Source organism: Podarcis raffonei, chromosome 4, assembly GCF_027172205.1.
Source record: "Podarcis raffonei isolate rPodRaf1 chromosome 4, rPodRaf1.pri, whole genome shotgun sequence".
In the NCBI taxonomy this organism is placed as follows: Eukaryota; Metazoa; Chordata; class Lepidosauria; order Squamata; family Lacertidae; genus Podarcis; species Podarcis raffonei.
The window spans coordinates 84447222-84467077 of NC_070605.1; the positions used below are offsets into that span (position 1 = coordinate 84447222).

The 19856-nt window shown below is 43.9% G+C and overlaps 1 protein-coding gene across 8 annotated transcripts in view; it reads left to right on the plus strand.

The window, feature by feature from the left end:
• The first annotated feature begins 492 nt into the window (after positions 1-492).
• Positions 493-19856, plus strand: part of NALCN (sodium leak channel, non-selective) — a 195769-nt gene continuing 176405 nt past the window's right edge. For 6 of the 8 annotated variants that reach the window (XM_053384464.1, XM_053384467.1, XM_053384466.1 and 3 more), the window contains exons 1-3: positions 493-663; positions 9300-9446; positions 10832-11014. In XM_053384464.1, the coding sequence (XP_053240439.1) occupies positions 9339-9446; positions 10832-11014 (291 nt within the window). In that variant the 5' untranslated portion in view covers positions 493-663; positions 9300-9338. Of the gene's footprint in view, positions 702-9299; positions 9447-10831; positions 11015-19856 lie in introns of those variants that run through there. The other 2 variants (XM_053384465.1, XM_053384469.1) reach the window with 2 other exon arrangements.

The window sequence follows — 19856 nt, forward strand, 5'->3', positions numbered from 1 at the left end:
GTCCGTTCCAACTCTACAATTCCTCCTCCTCGCGTGGTGCTGCTGGACCTTCTTTCTCTGGTGGAAAGGAGGAACTGGGGCCATTGGGCGCCATCCCCACTCTCCCTGCCATCCAAAGCGCGGTGGGGTGGGGGCGCGTGACGCAGCGAGGAGGAGGAGGAGGATTGGGCCCAACGGGAGGGGAAGGCGAAGGAAATTCGGGACACCCCCACCCCCAGCGAAAGGCATGTCACCGATGCCTCCCAGCCCACCTGGCGCCGGCCCTCTCCCCGCTCGTAGCAGGAGGCGCCGTGCGCGCGTGTCGCCCTCCTCTCCGGCTGCTGGGTGTGCGCCGGTGGATGCTCGCGGGGAACAGCTGTTGCTGGGCGACTGCAAGGCTGCGGCGCCAGCCAGCAAGAAGGAACCTGCTCGCACCGTTTCGCCCTGATCTCCTCGCTGCCGGGCGCCGCCACCGCCTATTCTTCCTCCTCCTCCTCCTCCTCCTCCTCTTCCTCCTCCTTCTTCCCACCATCCCCGACCCCTCCCGGGTCACGCCCTCTCTGCGCACCGGCGACGCGGGGCGGACAACTCCAAACCCCCGAGAATCATCACCAAAATCAGCTCGGGGGGGGAGGGTGGCCAGAGCATCCCGCTCCAATCACGCCATGAAGGGAGAGGCAGGCGGTAGGTTCCCAGCGGCGGTCGGGTTGCTTCTCTGTATGGTATGATGCTGCTTCTTTCCCCTCCCCCTTTTATCAATAATACTACCGATAATAATTATACCGTGTAGCGGCGGCGGCGGCGGCGGCTCCTTTCCTCCTGACGGGCTTTGCAGTTCTTGGCGGGTGCGGGGAAGGCAGGAGAAGGCAAGGCTGGCGCAGCTGCACCGGAGGAGGAGGAGGAAGAGGCCTCCTGGGCTTGTTTTCGGTCAGGGCTTCACCTGGGCGCGGGAAGGAGGCAGCTGCTCTCCACCTTCCGGTGAGGAGGGGGTGGCTGGGGAGGTGGGGAAGAGGCCTTGGTCGCCCTCAGAGGAAAAGGAGCCCAGAACTGACTGGAAACCTTTGCCCTTCAAAGGGGGTGGGAGGAAAGGCTTGCAAAGCCACATTGGAAGCATAAGGAAAGGGTGCGGGGAAGAAAGAGCCCAGTGACCCTTTTTTTTTGCACAGGTGCCCTCCTCCCAAAAGATAGGCCTGGTCTGTTTCTGTAGGCTTTCCTGGGCCTTCTTGCCTCTCCAACAGTCTTCTAAGATGGCCTTCTCCCTTTGGCATCATTGGTGATGTCAGCCAAAGATCTGGGGGAAGCAGTTGACCGCTCTGGGGGGCAAGCATGTAAACCTACAAACCGTTCTTGGGCCCATGCGGTATTCTAACTCAATAAGAAGGTACATGATATGAGGCACTCAACACATTGGGTCTCAGCCCCCAGCTCAATTATGTGACCATCAAAAAAAGAAAAATTAAGTAGGTGTGCGCAAGTACAGTGGTACCTCAGGTTACATACGCTTCAGGTTACATATGCTTCAGGTTACACACTCCACTAAGCCAGAAATAGTGCTTCAGGTTAAGAACTTTGCTTCAGGATAAGAACAGAAATCGGGCTCCAGCGGCGCAGCAGCAGCGGGAGGCCCCATTAGCTAAAGTGGTGCTTCAGGTTAAGAACCGTTTCAGGTTAAGAACGGACCTCCGGAACAAATTAAGTACTTAACCTGAGGTACCACTGTATATAATCTTTTGAAGGGAAATAAAATTGCAAAAAATAAAATGAAAGTTAGGTTTTCTAAATATTGGGGGGACGGGGTTAGTTAAACTAACACAGGTAAACAGGTTAAATACTGAGACGGTAACACAAGTCGAAGGTTAAAGGCTGATATGCCAAGGTAATACCTGAATAGGATGTTCCCCATTTTTAAAAAAAGCTCTGTAGGTTATATCCCCAGATGCCACCCTTGTTAGGGAGCCCCAGAAGAGAGAGAGCCATAGGGACCTAAAGCTCTTGAACGAAGTATCCCCAGTATCCGTTCTCCACCCCCAATTAAAAATTCCAAACTTCCTTGAGTTAAGCATGAGGAGAATCTGTGCCCTAAGAGCATTTTCATGCAAGGCTGAAATACCTGTGAGCTTCTTCCCTATTATTTTTACACGAAGTTCAATATTAACCCAGCGGGGGGGGGGGGGGTTGGGATCAGAAAAACCCAGTTCCAAATGTATATTCTAGTCAACATGTGGTGCGTTTGCATTTCAGACATGGTGTTAAGCCTTCTGTTTAAAAACACCCTGTAAGTACATATGTACAACTTGAAATTAATATTAATTTTATACCAGTTTTAGTGTCAGAGCTTTTTCCAAAAAACAAAAAAACACCTGGAAATTTGTGGTTTGGGGAGAATGCTGAGAGCAGAGATTCCTAGACCTTCCTGCAGAACTGAAGTTCCCATGGTTCGCTAGAGAAAGGGAATGGTTTTTACTCCTAGGGTTCCCCTAGCCTTGTCTGACACTCACGTAGGCCCTGTTCACATGCATATTCATCACTATGTTCTTATGCGTCAGCAGCAACTAGCCTTATGAGGAATTGTTGATGGAACTGGGTATCTTTAGCTTGGTAAAGAGGAGATTTGATAGCTATCTTCAAATATCAAAAGGGCTGACACATGGAGGATGGAGCAAGCGTGTTTCCTCCTGCTCCAGAGGCTAGGATCTGAACCAATGGATTCAAGTTAAAAGAACACCAGGAATAACTTTCTGGCAGTAAGTGCTGCTTGACAGTGGAACAGACTCCCACAAGAGGTGGTGGACTCTCTCCTTCTTTGGAGTCTTTTAAGCAGAGGTTTGATGGCTATCTGTCATAGATGTTTTATTTGAGATTCCTGCATTGCAGGGGGTTGGACTAGAGTACCCTTGAGGTCCCTTCTGACTCTACAATGATACAACTCTATGATTCTAATCACTACACTGCAGTTAGCTTTACTGTGCTCTCTCTGTGGAGACCTGGTCCAAAGTGTTTACATACGCCCCCATCGTCTGTGCTTTCACAATACAGTACTGCTTAGATCTGCTATACTATTTTTAGTGTTCATTGACTGAGTGGAGTGCATTTCAGCAGGGTGTCTAAATTATTATACATGGGTTTCTTTGTTTTTTAAAAAAAGAATCACAATACATTATTATTATTATTATTATTATTATTATTATTATTATTATTATTATTATTATATGCCACCCATCTGATTGCTTTGTCCCAGCCACTCTGGGCGGCTTCCAGCAAAATAAACACAATAAAACTTTAAACATTAAAAACTTCCTTATACAGGACTGCATCTTCCCTTTGCACTTCAACCTTTATATGCTACATTCAAGCTATGCAAAGTCAGAAAACCAAGCCATGTAACTGTGTATGTGCTTATTTCAGGTTTTCTGGTAGAGAGAATTGAGTTAGGTTGCCATATGGTCCTCCACTCCTCAGCAGTATTCTCACTGGGTTAAAATGAGATTTGCACAAGGACCCAAAGGCAGCACATGCCCTTTTGGTATAATTAGCTTTTATTTGCTCATTACCTTATTGCTATCTTCAGAATTGTTCAGTTATAAAATATTCTTATTCAAAAAACAACAACCATGGTTGCTGATTAGGGGTAGTTCTGGATATGTACCTACTATCTTCCTATCAATTTTATTTCCCCTTCCTTCCTTTCTCTCCTGCCCCCCACTCCCCAGTTTGTTTTTTAAGCTGCCATGGGAACTGACTGCCAGCAGCAAATTGTCACATCCTTTCCTGCAGAGTCAAAAATTGCAAAGCACAATTTTCACATGACTTAGAAACAATCTTAATGGGATCTTGGTAGAAGTAGAAGAATAGAATTGCAGAGTTATAAGGGACCCTGAGGATCATCTAGTCCAGGCACGTCCAACAGGTAGATCACTGGATGTCTCTGGTAGATCACTGGTAGATCGCTGGCTTGCCTCAAAGAAGCTCAACAAGTTTGACCTGAACCCCTAAAAAATGGACTTTCCTCCTCCCCAAAAAAAGCTCGCCAACTTCGATCTGAACGCAAGAAAACAGGGCTTTCCTGCTCTAAAAAAAGCTGAACAACTTTGACCTGAACCCCCCAAAAATGGGGTAGATCACTGCAAGTTGTTAACTCTGTAAGTAGATTGCAGTCTCTTGGGAGTTGGCCACCTCTGATCTAGTCCAACCCCCTGAAATGTAGGAATATGCAGCTGTCCCACACTGGGATTGAACCTGCAACCGTGGCATTATCAGCACCAGCTGAGCTATCCATGCAGAAATCCTTGCTGAAGCCACTAGATCTCGGTTCTGAAAACCGAGCAGTGGGGTGGGAAGTTGAATTGGGAATTTCCTCATGCATACCCTTCAACATTTCTCTGATGAAAATAGGGATGTCCTAAGAAAATGTGGGACATTCTGGGATGAAAAGAGAAACCAGGACGGCTTCTGTAAATCCGGGACTGTCCCTGGAAAATAGGGACACTTGGAAGGTCTGCTTGTCTAAATCAAAGATTTAGCTCAGAGAGCAATGATGAACTGTGTCTCCTGTTGTGGAAACCCTTTCAGGCACATAATGTCTTGGGGTTCATGTGAGCATGCTGCTCTACCCTTGGGGTTCATGTGAGCATGCTGCTCTACCCTTTGCCCAGGTATTGTGTTTTATCATTCCTCCTCTCTCAAGTCCTCAGTTCTTTAGCAGATGCTTAGGCTCAATTGGCTGCTGAGCATGCTCAGGTGAAATCGAGAGTGGATTTCATGCTCTTTATTAAGCTCATAGTGGTGAGGAGGAATGAATGTTTCCCCAAAGTATCTGCTGCATTGTTCTAGGACCAATCAGACTGCTGCATTCTGAATCCTATTGTTCTAAGACCAATCAGACTGCTGCATTTTGGATCCTACTGTTCTAGGACCAATCAGACTGCTGCATTTTGGATCCTATTCAACTCAATACATAACATCAGGGTTCCCCTGTCCCTGGGGGTTCTTTTGTGCTTCTGCAAAGCCTGGCGTCCCCCCCAGCCTGTTGATAAGGACTGGCACTCAGAGAACGAAAGCTGCAATCCTAACCCTACTTACTTCAAAGTAAGCTCCACTGAATTCAGTAGGACTGAAGAGATGGTGAGAATGGCACTGTTGCCTGTTTGCACACACAATGACAGGGCCTATAATTAAGGCATATCTTTGGTGGCCAAAAAAGAAATAAAAAAAGAGGTAGCTTTATCTGGAAGGAGAAAGAAACAGTATGGTTGATAATAATATGAAGAAAAGGGGGTGGCTCTTCCGCTTGAGCGGATGGAGCTAATATTTTTTGAAAGGAAGGCTGGGTGACATAGTTATTTGTGTTATTTCTAGTCATTGCATTGGCCTTCTTCAGAGTGTGTCCTTTCTCTCAATGCACTGACTTATATTGCTCTGATTTAAATTCCCAATGCATTTCTCCCCCTTTAAAAGCTTTTGAAAATCTTCATAGAATTTTTTTATTGGGGGGGGGGCGGTCAGGTATTTTTCTTTGTCATCGTCTTCTCTTGCTTCTAAAAATAAGCTGAAAGAGTGATATTCTGATTTGCACATTAACAAAAAAGAGGCTGCATTCCTACATATTAAGCAATGGCAGTGTGCCCAAATTAATGTTTATTTCTGATTCTTGTTGTGCAGAGAAAATGCCTCTGCTGACAGAGAAAGCAAATTGGCAAGGCCTTTTTATAGTCCCCCTCCCCAATTTTTTTTTTAAGTATGCATGATCTGGCTTCATGCATTCTTGATACAGAAGTTGATTCTGGAAAAAAGGGACCCCAAAGGCATATTGCAAAATAGCCCATACATACATTTTCTATTTACCTTTCATAGATAGTTTCTGCATTTCAAATAATCACTGCAACATGAGGCAGACATGAACTTTGGGGTTCTGCACTGTAAATAAAGGTAAAGGGACCCCTGACCATTAGGTCCATTCGTGACCGACTCTGGGGTTGCGGCGCTCATCTCGCTTTATTGGCCGAGGGAGCTGGAGTACAACTTCCGGGTCATGTGGCCAGCATGACTAAGCTGCTTCTGGTGAACCAGAGCAGCACACGGAAATGCCGTTTACCTTCCCGCCGGGGCGCTACTACCTATTTATCTACTTGCACTTTGACGTGCTTTCAAACTGCTAGGTTGGCAGGAGCAGGGACCAAGCAACGGGAGCTCACCCCGTCGCGGGGATTCAAACCGCCGACCTTCTGATCACCAAGCCCTAGGCTCTGTGGTTTAATCCACAGCGCCACCCGTGTCCCTTGTGCACTGTAAATAGTTTGCACCAAAATAAAACCCGTAAAAGACAGGTCGGAGTCCTGCCTGGTTACTCGTGAGCAACCACCCTTGTCATCTGACATCTTGATTTCAACCTGAGGTTGTAGTTTTGCCCTTTTCATTCTAATCACAAGCTGTGACCAATAATAACCAAGGAAGCACTGCCAGAGTGTTCTTCTTTTGCCCCCAGGAGCAGAAATGTGAGGTTCCAAGGAGCGGCTCCCGGCCCAGGATCTATTGGATCGCAAGTTGACCCTGCTACTGTCACACAGTTCCATTGGGCTCAGTTGGGGCCTGCCCCCTCACCTTCTGCCCCAGCTGACACACTCGGCAGTGGTTTGGATGTGCTCCTTTTGTTCCATTAAGCCCCAGTGGACAGCAGCCGTGGTTAGGATTTCATGCATATAGGTGAACAACTATTTCCTCTCACTGTGTGCAAGTATTTGGTATGCATTGGATTCCTACCTAATAGCCTGATAGCTAGCCAGTGTATGTGCTGCCGGGAGTGGCCACCGGGACCACATAACACCGGTTCTGAGGGATCTGCATTGTCTCCCAGTACAATTCAAAGTGTTGGTGCTGACCTTTAAAGCCCTAAACGGCCTCGGTCCTGTATACCTGAAGGAGCATCTCCACCCCCTTCGTTCAGCCCGGACACTGAGATCCAGCGCCAAGGGCCTTCTGGCGGTTCCCTCATTGTGAGAAGTAAGGTTACAGGGAACCAAGCAGAGGGCCTTCTCAGTAGTGGCGCCCACCCTGTGGAACACCCTCCCTTCAGATGTGAAGGAAATAAGTAGCTATCCTATCTTTAAAAGACATCTGAAGGCAGCCCTGTTTAGGGAAGTTTTTAATATTTAACGCTGTATTGTTTTTAATACTTGATTGGGAGCCGCCCAGAGTGGCTGGGGAAACTCAGCCAGATGGGCAGGGTATAAATAATTAATAATAATAATAATAATAATAATAATAATAATATCTATTCAGCACTCTTTTCCTGGTTGAGAACCAGAATCTCCCAGCTTTGCCAGTTTCCTTAATTTTTAAAGAAAACATATTGGGAGTGTGATGTTTTATGGTGATACAAAAGAGCAAACATATTCTGCCAGAATGTGAAAAAAGTATCTTTCTGCAGTGTTGCAGAAAAAGGTATCTTGACCTTCAAATTAATATGTAACCAAGTATATCTATCTTTCCTCTTACGAAATGCTTGGCAGGGTGTAGCTCTCATCTTGTGTCTGCGTGCATATAGAAACGTGGGTAAGCATTTGACTGATTATGTCTCAGGGGTGTGCAAAAGGAAAAAATGAATGTAGGAGAATAGAATAATGGGCAAAAATCTAAAATTAGCACCTTTGATTTGTTAGGGTTGTCTCTTAAAAAAAACAAAAAAACACCCCTCTTATATTGTGGTTTTGCTTCAGTAAACATATGAGGAAAAAGTATTCAACCATGTTGAAAAGATGGTCCTTGCTAATTTAATAAAGGACTTCACATTATATTAATAAATCCATGACTGTGTGCTGACCTGCTATGCTTTTAAAAAAAAAAAAAAGATATAGACAGCATTCATTCTAAATGTAAGCTACAGATGGAGAATTGGCTTTAACTAGATTTGCTTATCTCCCCCAGAAACTAGAAATGTAGGGTTTTTGTTTTTATTTTTAATTGCCCTTTGTAAAAAAATATATCTTATTTATTGATTTTTCACACACAAAAATACTATATATATATATAGATATATATATATAGATATATATATATATATACACACACACACACACACACACACACACACACAGAGAGAGAGAGACAGACACACAGACATATAAATGTATTTAAATTTTCAGATTTACAAACAACCATCAAGCAAACAAAACAATTTCCATAAGTTCTCTTTGACTTCCCTCCTCCCCTTTTGTGGGTCCTTATGTTAACTTATTCTCCTGCATCTTCCCTGTTAGTCCAATTCTATTAAATCTCCAATAAAACCATAGTCCAACTTTTAACTACAAGCGTCATTCCAACCCTACTAATAATTTTAATTTACTAATAATTTTAATTTACAATGGTGGGTTTTTTAGGGAAATTGTATATTTTCCCCATTCCACGTTGAGATTTTGGTCTTCCTGATTCCTAATTCTTCCGGTCAGTTTTGCCATTTCTGCATAGTCCATCAGTTTAATCTGCCATTCTTCTCTGGTAGGGACTGCACCCTCTTTCCATCTCTGGGCTAGTAGTGTCCGGGCAGCAGTAGTTGCATACATGAAAAGTCTCATCTGGTCACTTGGAATTTTGACACCTACAATTCCTAAAAGAAAAGCTTCTGGTTTTTTTTAGAAAAGGTTATTTTAAACATTTTTTTTTCAATTCAATTTTTAACATAGATCATAAATTACTTTATCCATTGACTTCTCATCCTCCCCTTCCATGGTTTCCATATACAGTGGTACCTTGGGTTAAGTATTTAATTCGTTCCAGAGGTCCGTACTTAACCTGAAATTGTTCTTAACCTGAAGCACCACTTTAGCTAATGGGGCCTCCTGCTGCCGCCGCGCCGCCACAGCACGATTTCTGTTCTCATCCTGAAGCAAATTCTTAACCTGAAGCACTATTTCTGGGTTAGCGGAGTCTGTAACCTGAAGCATATGTAACCTGAAGCGTATGTAACCTGAGGTACCACTGTACATCCTTGAATGCTGCATATTTCACACAAACTATTCAATACATCCAATACATATACTATTCAATGCATTTTAAGTTACTTGTCTTAATTACTAGCACTGTTGCTCATATTTGTAAGTGGTCTGGGTCTTTTGATTGTATCAAGAACCCATTTGAACTTTTCAGCAATTGAGATGTACTAAGCAATTCCTAATTTCTTGGAGGCTAGATTGTGGGAGCAGGAGGAAAGTGAGGTGAAGCTGACCAGAACTTCCTGTCTAGTTTGGGCAGAGCATTAATTTATTCTTTAAGATGGTCAAGCGGCTTTTATTTGTTTCTTGACATGATAATGTTCTTTTCTTTTGCAGGGAATTTCACAGTTTTAGATAACCACAGCTAATTTAAGTATGCTTAAAAGGAAACAGAGCTCAAGGGTAGAGGCCCAGCCAGTGACAGACTTTGGTCCCGATGAATCCCTGTCAGACAACGCTGATATCCTGTGGATTAACAAACCAGTAAGTTTTTAAATGAAGACAGAAGTGCCTGGCGTGCTCTGGTCCATGGGGTCACGAAGAGTCGGACACGACTAAACGACTAAACAACAACAAGTTTTTAAAAAAACGTTTTAAAGTCTCAACCCTTTATATAAGAGCCTGATTAAGCCATAGTCCTGTTAATTCCCATTGACTTTAATATAAGAGATTAAAATATGTGCTCGTTGAATTCAAGGGGTTGCTGAATTGCTCTCACCAGAATATGTATGTATGTGTGTGTCTTACAGATGCTTGAAAATTTTCTGTGAGACAAATTTGACTGCCTTTGGACTTCCAGAGTCTTGAATGGATAAATGAGTGAACATATGAAAAATTGTGGAAAAGGAGTGTGATGGGGAATTAGGCCATGTCCCGGTTGATCTCAAAGAGAGTAGCTAAAGACTCAACCCTGCTTTTCTTCTCCATAGAACGTTAATAAGGAAATCTGGCCATAGCTGTCAACTTTTCCCTTTTCTTGCGAGGAATCCTATTCAGCATAAGGGAATTTCCCTTAAAAAAAGGGAAAGGTTGACAGCTACGTGGGGTGGCATACATTTCAGTAGATATGTACAGACTTGCCCTGTTAGAAACAGATTTTATTAAATATGAGGTAAAGCAGTTATCAAATGCTGAAGTTAGAAATGTCCAGAATGTCACTGAATAATATTTCCCCACATTTTCTATATTTTAAAGTTCTGAGAGTGTGGAACTAGCACTTTTTATAATTATTTATTCCTGAATACATTGGCCTGTGTTCACTGTCAGTCCTTCTAGACCCAATGAGAATAATGGCTATGACTAATGTAAGCACATTCATTTCAGTGAATCTACTCTTGAGTATATCTTAGTTCGATGCCTTAAGGCAGGCTTCCTCAAACTCAGCCCTCCAGATGTTTTGAGACTACAGTTCCCATCATCCCTGACCACTGGTCTTGCTAACTAGGGATCATGGGAGTTGTAGTTCAAAAACATCTGGAGGGCCAAGTTTGAGGAAGCCTGCCTTAAAGTTTGGATACCTTAAGCCTTCCTGAAAAAAACTGGCAGGAATGTGAGAGAATAACAGATAAAGTATAGACTCTAAAAGTTACACGTTTTCTTTGTTTGAAAATAGTTTCTAATCTCCAGCGGCGATGGTGGTAAGACAGGCAGAAAGAAATGGTATAGCACAGAGCAAGAATCTGAATGATTCGCACAGCTGATTTAATTGCAAAAGAGAAATAAACCGCTTTCTTCTCTCCCTCTTTGAGTGGAAAAGTTTGCTCCAAGCTGTAGGTCATGAGATCTCATTAAAAAGAATAGTTAAATGTCATATATTTGTACTGTTAAAGAAGGTGATGAAAGCCTTGTTACTGTTTCTTGTTTTTCAGTGGGTGCACTCTTTACTACGCATCTGTGCCATCATCAGTGTTATTTCGGTCTGCATGAACACCCCAAAGACCTTTGAACATTATCCTCCTCTTCAATATGTGACCTTTGCTCTAGATACACTACTGATGTTTCTCTACACAGCAGAAATGATAGCAAAGATGCACATCCGTGGCATAGTCAAGGTGAGCTTTTCAAACACTTTTTAACGTGTGTGTTTTTATTTTATTTTTTAAAAAAGACGAGAAATAGTACATTAGGTCCTGATCCTAAACAAATTAGCTGGAACAAAGCATCATGAATCTGAGGGAAGCCTATGTTGAATCACGTTGGGCAATATCTTGCTAAGTAATACCCGGAATAGACCCATTAAAATCAATGGAAAGAAGACCAAGGAGGAGTGGCAGACTAAATTAATGGACTATGCCGAAATGGCAAAACATACTGGAGCAATAAGAGAACCAGAAGAAAGAAATTTCATCAAGGAATGGGGAAAATTTGTGGAATATTTGAAAAGCTTTTGTATACAGTTAAATTCATTGGCAGGATTAACATAAAACAAGCAGTTAAATTTCTAAAACTGAAAACTGAACAATTATATTAACAATTAGTTAAGTTCTTTGACTTCAGTGGGTCTCCTCTGAGAATGACTAAGATTCGATGTTGTCCTGTAAACTCCAGTCCTGAGCAGATTTATTTGACAAAAGCCCCATTGATTAAATAATAAAGTTTAGGGTCAGGATATTAGGCCATTCTATTATTTTACTGTATTTTACCATTCCCCCTCCCATCATTTTGTGTGTGTGTGTATGTGTTTCATGTTGGTGTTTATAAAAGAGGGACTGTGTGTGTGTGTGTGTGTGTGTGTGTGTGTGTGTGTGTGTGTGTGCATAAGAAGTCAAATAAAAAGATTGGATAATATGCCAACCTTCAGTCAGAATATTGTATATTAATCTTTTGAGACACTGTTTAAAAGGTTACTGAATATATAGATCAACAAAAAGGCCTTGTAGTACCTTAGTCTACTACAACAAACCCCACAGTTTGGGCTGTAGTCTTTCAATTCTTTGGAAAGCCTTCTCTTGAAATCCATCTGGTGCCAACATTGATTGATTTGGGTGGCAGCCAGCACTGTGGTCTAAACCACTGAGCCTAGGGCTTGCCAATCGGAAGGTCGGCGGTTCGAATCCCTGTGACGGGGTGAGCTCCCATTGCTCAGTCCCAGCTCCTGCCAACCTAGCAGTTTGAAAGCACGTCAAAGTGCAAGTAGATAAATAGGTACCACTCCAGCGGGAAGGTAAACGGCGTTTCTGTGCGCTGCTCTGGTTTTGCCAGAAGCTGCTTAGTCATCCTGGCCACATGACCCGGAAAAACTGTCTGCAGACAAACATCGGCTCTTTTGGCCAGTAAGGCAAGATGAGCACCGCAACCCCAGAGTCGTTCGTGACTGGACTTAACTGTCAAGGGTCCTTTACCTTTACCTATTAAAAACCTATCTCTTTAGCTAGGCTTTTAATTATGTGGATTCTTAATGTATTAGGCTTCTGACTTTCATAGTAAGGAGAAGATGTTGTTATGTTATGTTATATGTTATGTTGTTATGTTATGTTATGTTATGTTATGTTATGTTATGTTATGTTATGTTATGTTGTTATGTTATGTTATGATGTTCATATTGTTCTAATGCACTTGAACAATTGTTTCGTTAGTTTGATTTTATATTTGACGCATCCCACACTGGGATCACTTGAAGGGTGTGTTAAAAATAAAATTCAGTTAATAAGAGAAATGAATATATATTTAATTATCAGAGCTGCTTAAGCTTAGTACCCCCCTGCCCCCAAAAAAGGGTTCTGTATCACGATTACCCAAATTATGCCTCAAGAGAGTTTGATATTACAGCCTTGATAAAATCATGCACATTTAAGTAAATTTCTAGCTCGTATTTTTTTCTTTACCTGGACTGAGATGTAGTGCTCTTGTGGTGGAGCTCCATTCATGTGTTTGCAGGTGGTTCAAACTGGATACAGCAGACGGGTTAGCAGTCAGAGTTTTGCCAAATTCAGGTTCTGAGTCATTTCTAACAGGGAAATCCATGTGAATCTACATTTCAAAGTGACTGCAAGGGGGATGTGGAACCTACCTTTCGCTGGTAGTAAGAATTGGCCACATTAACCCTCCCAAAGTGGACATCTTAAACAAACTTTGGGAGATCACAAGTGGGCATAATAAAATTACTCATCCGGGTAGGTTAGGCTTTCCAAAACAAAACAAAAGGCTTTTAGCAGGTATCAAAAACAATACAGCAAAGGAAGTTCCAGAGCATGGGTGCTGCCACACTAAAAGATCAATTCCTTGCAAGTATAGACCAAATATTGCATGGAGGTTGTAAAAGTACAAGTTCCATGGATCAAAGTGGGCATTTGTGGGGTAAGGCAATCCTTCAAATAAGATAGTGTCAAGCCATTGAGGGCTTCATGTAACAATGGTAGCCAATAGAATGGTATGAGTCATTCATAAAAGTGCTCTTGAATAGTTCTACTTGTTCTTAAAAGGAGTCCATTCTGTCCTCTCTCCCTTAGCCAAACCACATTTTGCATTAAATGGGTGCTTTTTAAAAACTTTAAGTGAGGGTCATGGAGTGGAAATCAGGACTGCGACAGTGGCACACAGGAAGGGGGATTTAGATCAGCAACCCCCCCCAGCAGTGGTCCAAATGAAATCTACTCCCAGCTGCTACTCTCCAATGCCAAACAGCTGCTTTGGGGGGGGGTAATTTTTGTCTGGATCATTTCGTGGAGGGAAAGGGTAAAAATGATTCATTTCCACTCATTGTAGACACAAGCCTGGTTGTGATTACGTAGCTGTTATTTTAAGTTTTAAAAGCAAGCACGTATTGTGATGCTAGTTACGCTTTGGATCCCGGTGTGCATATGAATTTTTTGGGGGGAAGGTTGCATTTTTAGAACAATGCCAGTGGGAGCATCCTCTGCCCTCTAAGGCTATTTGAGCACGGAAGGCAATCTTCATTGGGGTCGTGGCTTGGGAGGAAAGAGTTGGACCTCCCTTACCCATGTGCTTTGGTCAAAGTTAAAACCAGCACCACCAGCTTAGTATTAAATTGGGGGGGGGACACACACTGAAGGTGCAAGCTATGCATTTGTGAGTTGCATGTCTGCTTGTGGGTGAGGAGTAGATGTAGGCTAGGCAAATGTGTCAAAATCCAGATATTATTGAACTAATACAATATGTCTACCTTGCCATCTGTGCAGAATAGGAGCATCTTTTATTAATGGGTGTCTGCTTCCCTTGGCAAGCCTTGTATCCCAACACTGTGCCTGGAATTCATAGGAGGCTAACCTTATATCAAGCCATTGGTCCACCTGGCTCAGAACTGTGTGCTCCGACTGGCAACAGCTCTCCAGGGTTTCAAACGAATCTTCTGGAGATGCCAGAGAACCTTCTGCTTGCAAAGTTCTGCCACTGGGCTGTGGTCCTTCCCCTGTGTTGCACTTCTAGATAGCAGTAGTAGCCTGAAGCCCTTTTTGTCAACTCCACCCTGCAGTCTGAAATGGCTCATGGAATTGTAGAGTTGGAAGGGACCACAAGGGTCATCTAGTCCAGCCCCCTGCAATGCAGGAATCTTTTGTCCAATGTGCGGTTTGAGCCCATGAGCCTGAGATTAAGGGTCTCATGCTCTACCACCTCACTTCTTTGGTACCTTTTGTAATCCACTCAACCAGCGGTTCTCAACCTGTGGGTCCCCAGATGTTATTGGACTACAACTCCCATCATCCCTGAGCTCTGACCTTGCTAGCTAGGGATGATGGGAGTTGTAGTCCAGCAACATCTGGGGACCCACAGGTTAAGAACCGCTGACTAGACTAAGGCTGCCCAGAAGAGATTGTCTAGAGGCTTCGTATAAAATGTGGTATAAAATGTGGTGGTCCATCCCGGGTGGGATAATGGAAGCGTATTAGAAAGAGCTTTGCACTGGTTCTCCAAAATCTTCCAGCTGCTTTGTTGTTTTACTTTCACCTTTTATCCTTGCGGCAAATATTTTAATGACTTTTGCACATTCTGCCATCTCACTTCTCGTGAATTCAGGGTTTCATGTGCATGACTTCACCACAGCAGAATGTTCTGTAAGAACGATTTGTGAGATGGGTTTGCAGGTGCCTGCTCATCTAATCAATCAAGCGATATTGCACGATATTGCTTAAGTGCAGTTGCTGGGGCACACCAGAAACTCTGCAATAAGCCTGAAGAGCATGGGCCTCTCTTTGCTTTTCCTGGAGGGGTCAATCCTTTGCACGTGCTCAAAAGGGATCAGTGTTCTGCATCCAAGTGAATGCATGTGAAACAACTGCAGGCTCCCATAGGGCCTTCCCAAGGGCCCACCCCACCTATCTGGGGCAGAGAAAGGGGCAGACAGAAGTCATGGTGGGTGCACCAGTTGAATAGCCTTTCCTGCTGAGGAGGCACTCCTCTGTTTTGTTAACTGGCAATAAGTGTGTTTGTGTGTGTTTTTAAGAAACGTTACAAAACTTTTACTACGCGGGTGGCGCTGTGGGTTAAACCACAGAGCCTAGAACTTGCCAATCAGAAGGTCGGCGGTTCGAATCCCCGCAACGGAGTGAGCTCCCGTTGCTCGGTGCCTGCTCCTGCCAACCTAGCAGTTCGAAAGCATGTCAAAGTGCAAGTAGATAAATAGGTACCACTCCGGCGGGAAGGTAAACGGTGTTTCCGTGCGTTGCTCTGGTTCGCCAGAAGCGGCTTAGTCATGCTGGCTACATGACCCGGAAGCTGTATGCCGGCTCCCTCGGCCAATAAAGCGAGATGAGCGCCACAACCCCAGAGTTGGTCACGTCTGGACCTAATGGTCAGGGGTGCCTTTAACTTTACCTATCAACAAGCTTCCTAGATAAGCTGGCAATACCACTCAATATTTTCACAGATGAAAACAGGGGCACTTTCTTTTGCATGAGTGGGTGGGACTAGGGGGCAAACCTTTGTTGTCTTGATGGGCGATGGTGGGCCAGCACAATCCACCCTCCAAACTAGACAACAGTACCTAATAGAACATGCCGAGCAGGATGGCTCTAGATGACAAAAGGAGTGAAGCAAGCCACTGGCTACACAGAAAGTCAAATACATAAAGCAGTATATGCATATACAGTGGTACCTTGGTTCTCAAACTTAATCCGTTCCGGAAGTCTATTCCAAAACCAAAGCGTTCCAAAACCAAGGCACTCTTTCCTATAGAAAGTAATGCAAAACAGATTAATCCGTTCCAGACTTTTAAAAACAACCCCTAAAACAGCAATTTAACGTGAATTTTACTGTCTAGCAAGACCATTGATCCATAAAATGAAAGCAATAAATAAGACAGTATTGTAGATGATGAAAATTAAAATTATTATTTTTTCTTCCCTGCACTGATAGTCATTGTTTGGATGGAGGGCTTTTATCCATTTCCGCAGTCACACAATCAATCAATCAGTAGCCGAACTGGGATCCACACAGTCACAAAAACAAATTAACCAAAAAAAGCCTCAGAAACAAAACCTCAAAATAAATAGCAAAAACAAAAGCACCAAACTTAAATCCGTTCCGAAAGTCCATTTGACTTTCGAAATGTTCGAAAACCAAGGTGCAGCTTCTGATTGGTGCAGGCGCCCCAGAAACAATAGCTGACAGCTGCATTGTACATTCGGCTTCCGAAAAACCGGAACACTTACTTATGGGTTTTTGACATTTGGGAACCAAGGTGCCACTGCATACTGTTCTGCATTTATAGAGAGGACATTGGTCCCATTTTACAGCTGGGAAACAGAGAACTGCAGCAACACGTCTCTAGTCTAAGAGCAGTTAGTATGTTTGTGGCCAGAGCGCTTAAGTCAGAGTACCTCAATAAATACATTGAATGAGCATATGAGAATTGTTTTCCCATAATCTCTGTACAATTACAGGCTTCTACTTCCCCATCAAAACTCTGCTCCAGCACATGCTGGCAGATACTTTCCAATATGGTATCTGTGGCAAATGGATGATTAGTTTCGAGAGAAAACAGGCAATAAGAAGATTTGTATTCCCTACTGCCTCCATGGATGCCTCACCTTAAGTTTGTGTCACAGGAACATTTCTCATGTTTTAGCTTTCCAGTCTTTTCTACTCTAAATCAGGGGCGAGAAATTTTAATATATTTTTTTTCCAACCTGAGGGCTTCATTCCCTTCTAGGAAGTTGCTCAAGTGCCGTGTGCCAATCATGGGAAGGGCCAGATGTAAAAGTGGACAGAGCGAAGAATTCAGTTTTCTTTCCTATGTATGAAAGGCAAGTCTGTACACACACTGACACACCCCTCTCTGTCCAGAAGAGGCTTTTTCATAGTTCAAGGACACATCCTAGACATGCAAAATCAATTGGACTACTGCAATGTGCTCTACATGGGGCTACCTTTGAATGTGACTTGGAAGCTACAACTAATCCAGAATGCGGCAGCTAGACTGGTGACTGGGAGTGGCTGCTGGAACCATATAACACCCGTCATATACTGGCTCCCAGCACGTTTCCGAGCACAATTCAAGGTCTTGGTGCTGATCTTCAAAGCCCTAAGCAACCTTGGCCCTGTATACCCAAAGGAGCGTCTCCACCTCCATCGTTCAGCCTGGACACTGAGGTCCAGCTCTGAGGGCCTTCTGGCAGTTCCCTCACTGCGAGGGAACCAGGCAGAGGGCCTTCTCGGTGGTGGTTCCTCCCATCAGGTGGCAAGGAAACAAAGAACTACACAACTTTTAGAAGACACCTGAAAGCAGCACTGTATCGGGAAGTTTTTAATGTTATGGTTTTATATGTGTTAGAAGTTGCCCAGAGCCCCAGCCAGCTGGGCTGGGTATATATATAATAATAAAATTATTTTTATTGTTGTTAGTATTTTTATTTAGGAGCAGTGAAGGGTGTGGCTTGTGGAGAGTTCTGGGGAGACGCCATCCCTACTCTGATGCCTGATGTTTTGTTTGTTGGCAAACACTCATTGACCAGAACCTTAATTTGTCTTTTATACCGTCCACAGCATCAAGTAGCTTCTGGATGGGGAGAGTTTTAGTAAGGTGGGGGAATGATATATTCTTCCCCATAACTGCTTGGTATTGTGCCAAGGCACATGGGTGAGCAAGGAAGAAGGGTTTAGTTACACCATATGGGGATCTCCCTGCATATGGGCATGGGTTGGGTCATTTATCGCTTAAACATCTGTGTTGTGTATCCAAACTCATTCAATCTGTATGAGGCTGGCTGAGGATAAAAATGGGAATCTGGCCAAGAGAGAGGTGTGCCTCTAGCATGGCTAGAGACCCCTCCCTTACAGAAACAGAAGCATATGTATTTGGGGTGCGGCCTGCACACACCCCAGGCCCTCAAAGGATGCCCAGGTATCACTTGGCAAGTATTGATTTGTGGGGAATTGGATAGATTAAGCTTAATGCACTCACCCAGTTCCTGTTCCCAAAGCAATTGCTGGCAGCTCTGTTTGGCTCTGATGCCTGACATCCCTCTCAGCTGAGTCTGTCTTCTGAATGCATTTTCTCTCTTCTCTTGCTTGATCTGTGTGCATTTGTTCCAGCTTCAGAAGTGACCTCTTCACAAACCCCATTTCCATAGGCTGCTGCTTCATCCCTGGTCCCTCTTTCTGCCTCTGTGCTGCTAACTGGGGAAGACACCAGTTGCTGAATGCTGCACCTGGTCTTTGATGCATAGCTGTCAAGTGTCCCTTATTTGAAGGGACAGTCCCTTATTCCAGCGCCATGTCCTGCTGCTGTCCCTTATTGATAGATGTCCCTTAAATGATGTCCCTTAAATTTCAAAGGAAGCAGCTCCTCTCCCTCCCTCCCTGCCGGCGAGGGAGGAGGGAGGCTCCAACTGTGTTGCTTGGCTGTGTTGCTCACCCAATAAGAAGTCTAAGAACGACTGGGGGGTGGAGCTTGCATACCTTGTGTGTGGCTAGTTAATGCAAGCTGAGGGGTTTTTTGAATGCTGGACGCCATTTTGTTGCACGTGCTGCTGCAAACTTTGCAATGCAAAGCCAGGCTGGGGAGCCATCTTAAGTTGAGGCTACATAGGCCTTGTGGTGCATGTGATTCAGATTCTATTCAGTTGAACCTCTGGTTACAAAGTTGGTTGGACAGTGTTCTTGAAGCTACCAGCATGAGTTTGACCAGACTGCAGGAGGACAGGAAGACTGGAGTGCCTGGAACAGGTGAGGCTGCAGGTCCCTTATTTTGGCTGCTGGTCCCTTATTTTCAAATCTGTAAGTTGACAGCTATGCTTTGATGGCTAGACATTTCTGCTGAACTCCCTTAAGGAAGGAGGATGGGGCAGGGGAGGCCATCCACATTTGATGAAGAATCTTGCTGCTTAAAAACAAAACAAGTACAGTGGCAGGATTGAGCCAAAGAGCTGATGGAATAACTGCAGAGCCAGCAAAAATAAATAAATAATGCTTAAAAATAGCATTGGATACTGTGGTGAATAGTTACGCACCAGGGGAAAAAGTGTCCTAGACAATTTCACAACCTGGAAATATCCTCTCTCCAATTTGCCATTCCCTCAAGAAGAGACTTTGCAGCTTCACCATCTGCTAAATGTGAATTCCTTTAGAGTAAGAGCATACCTTCCCGCCCATTTCCTTACAAGTTGGTTCACCTGCAGTGCTCAGATTCTTCCTTTGCTTCTTCCTGATTGGGGGAGGGTATAAATACTATAAAGGGAAAAAAGGGGGGAGGTATAGTTTAGCAAAAATGCAGATTATTCAGACCATTCTTGCCAGTCCCGGAGGTGCTGCATTGGAAAATACGTTACAAAAGAGGGGTGGGGCGCTTGCGGCCCCTTCAGATGTGCTAGTTACTGGGGTGTAAGGAACTCTTCATCCAGACCCTCAGGCCTTCTTATCTGGAAAAGATTTCCAGGTTAGTTTGGGGGATCAGCCTGCCATTCTTTGTGACCAAAATGTTTGGTTTATCATGTGATG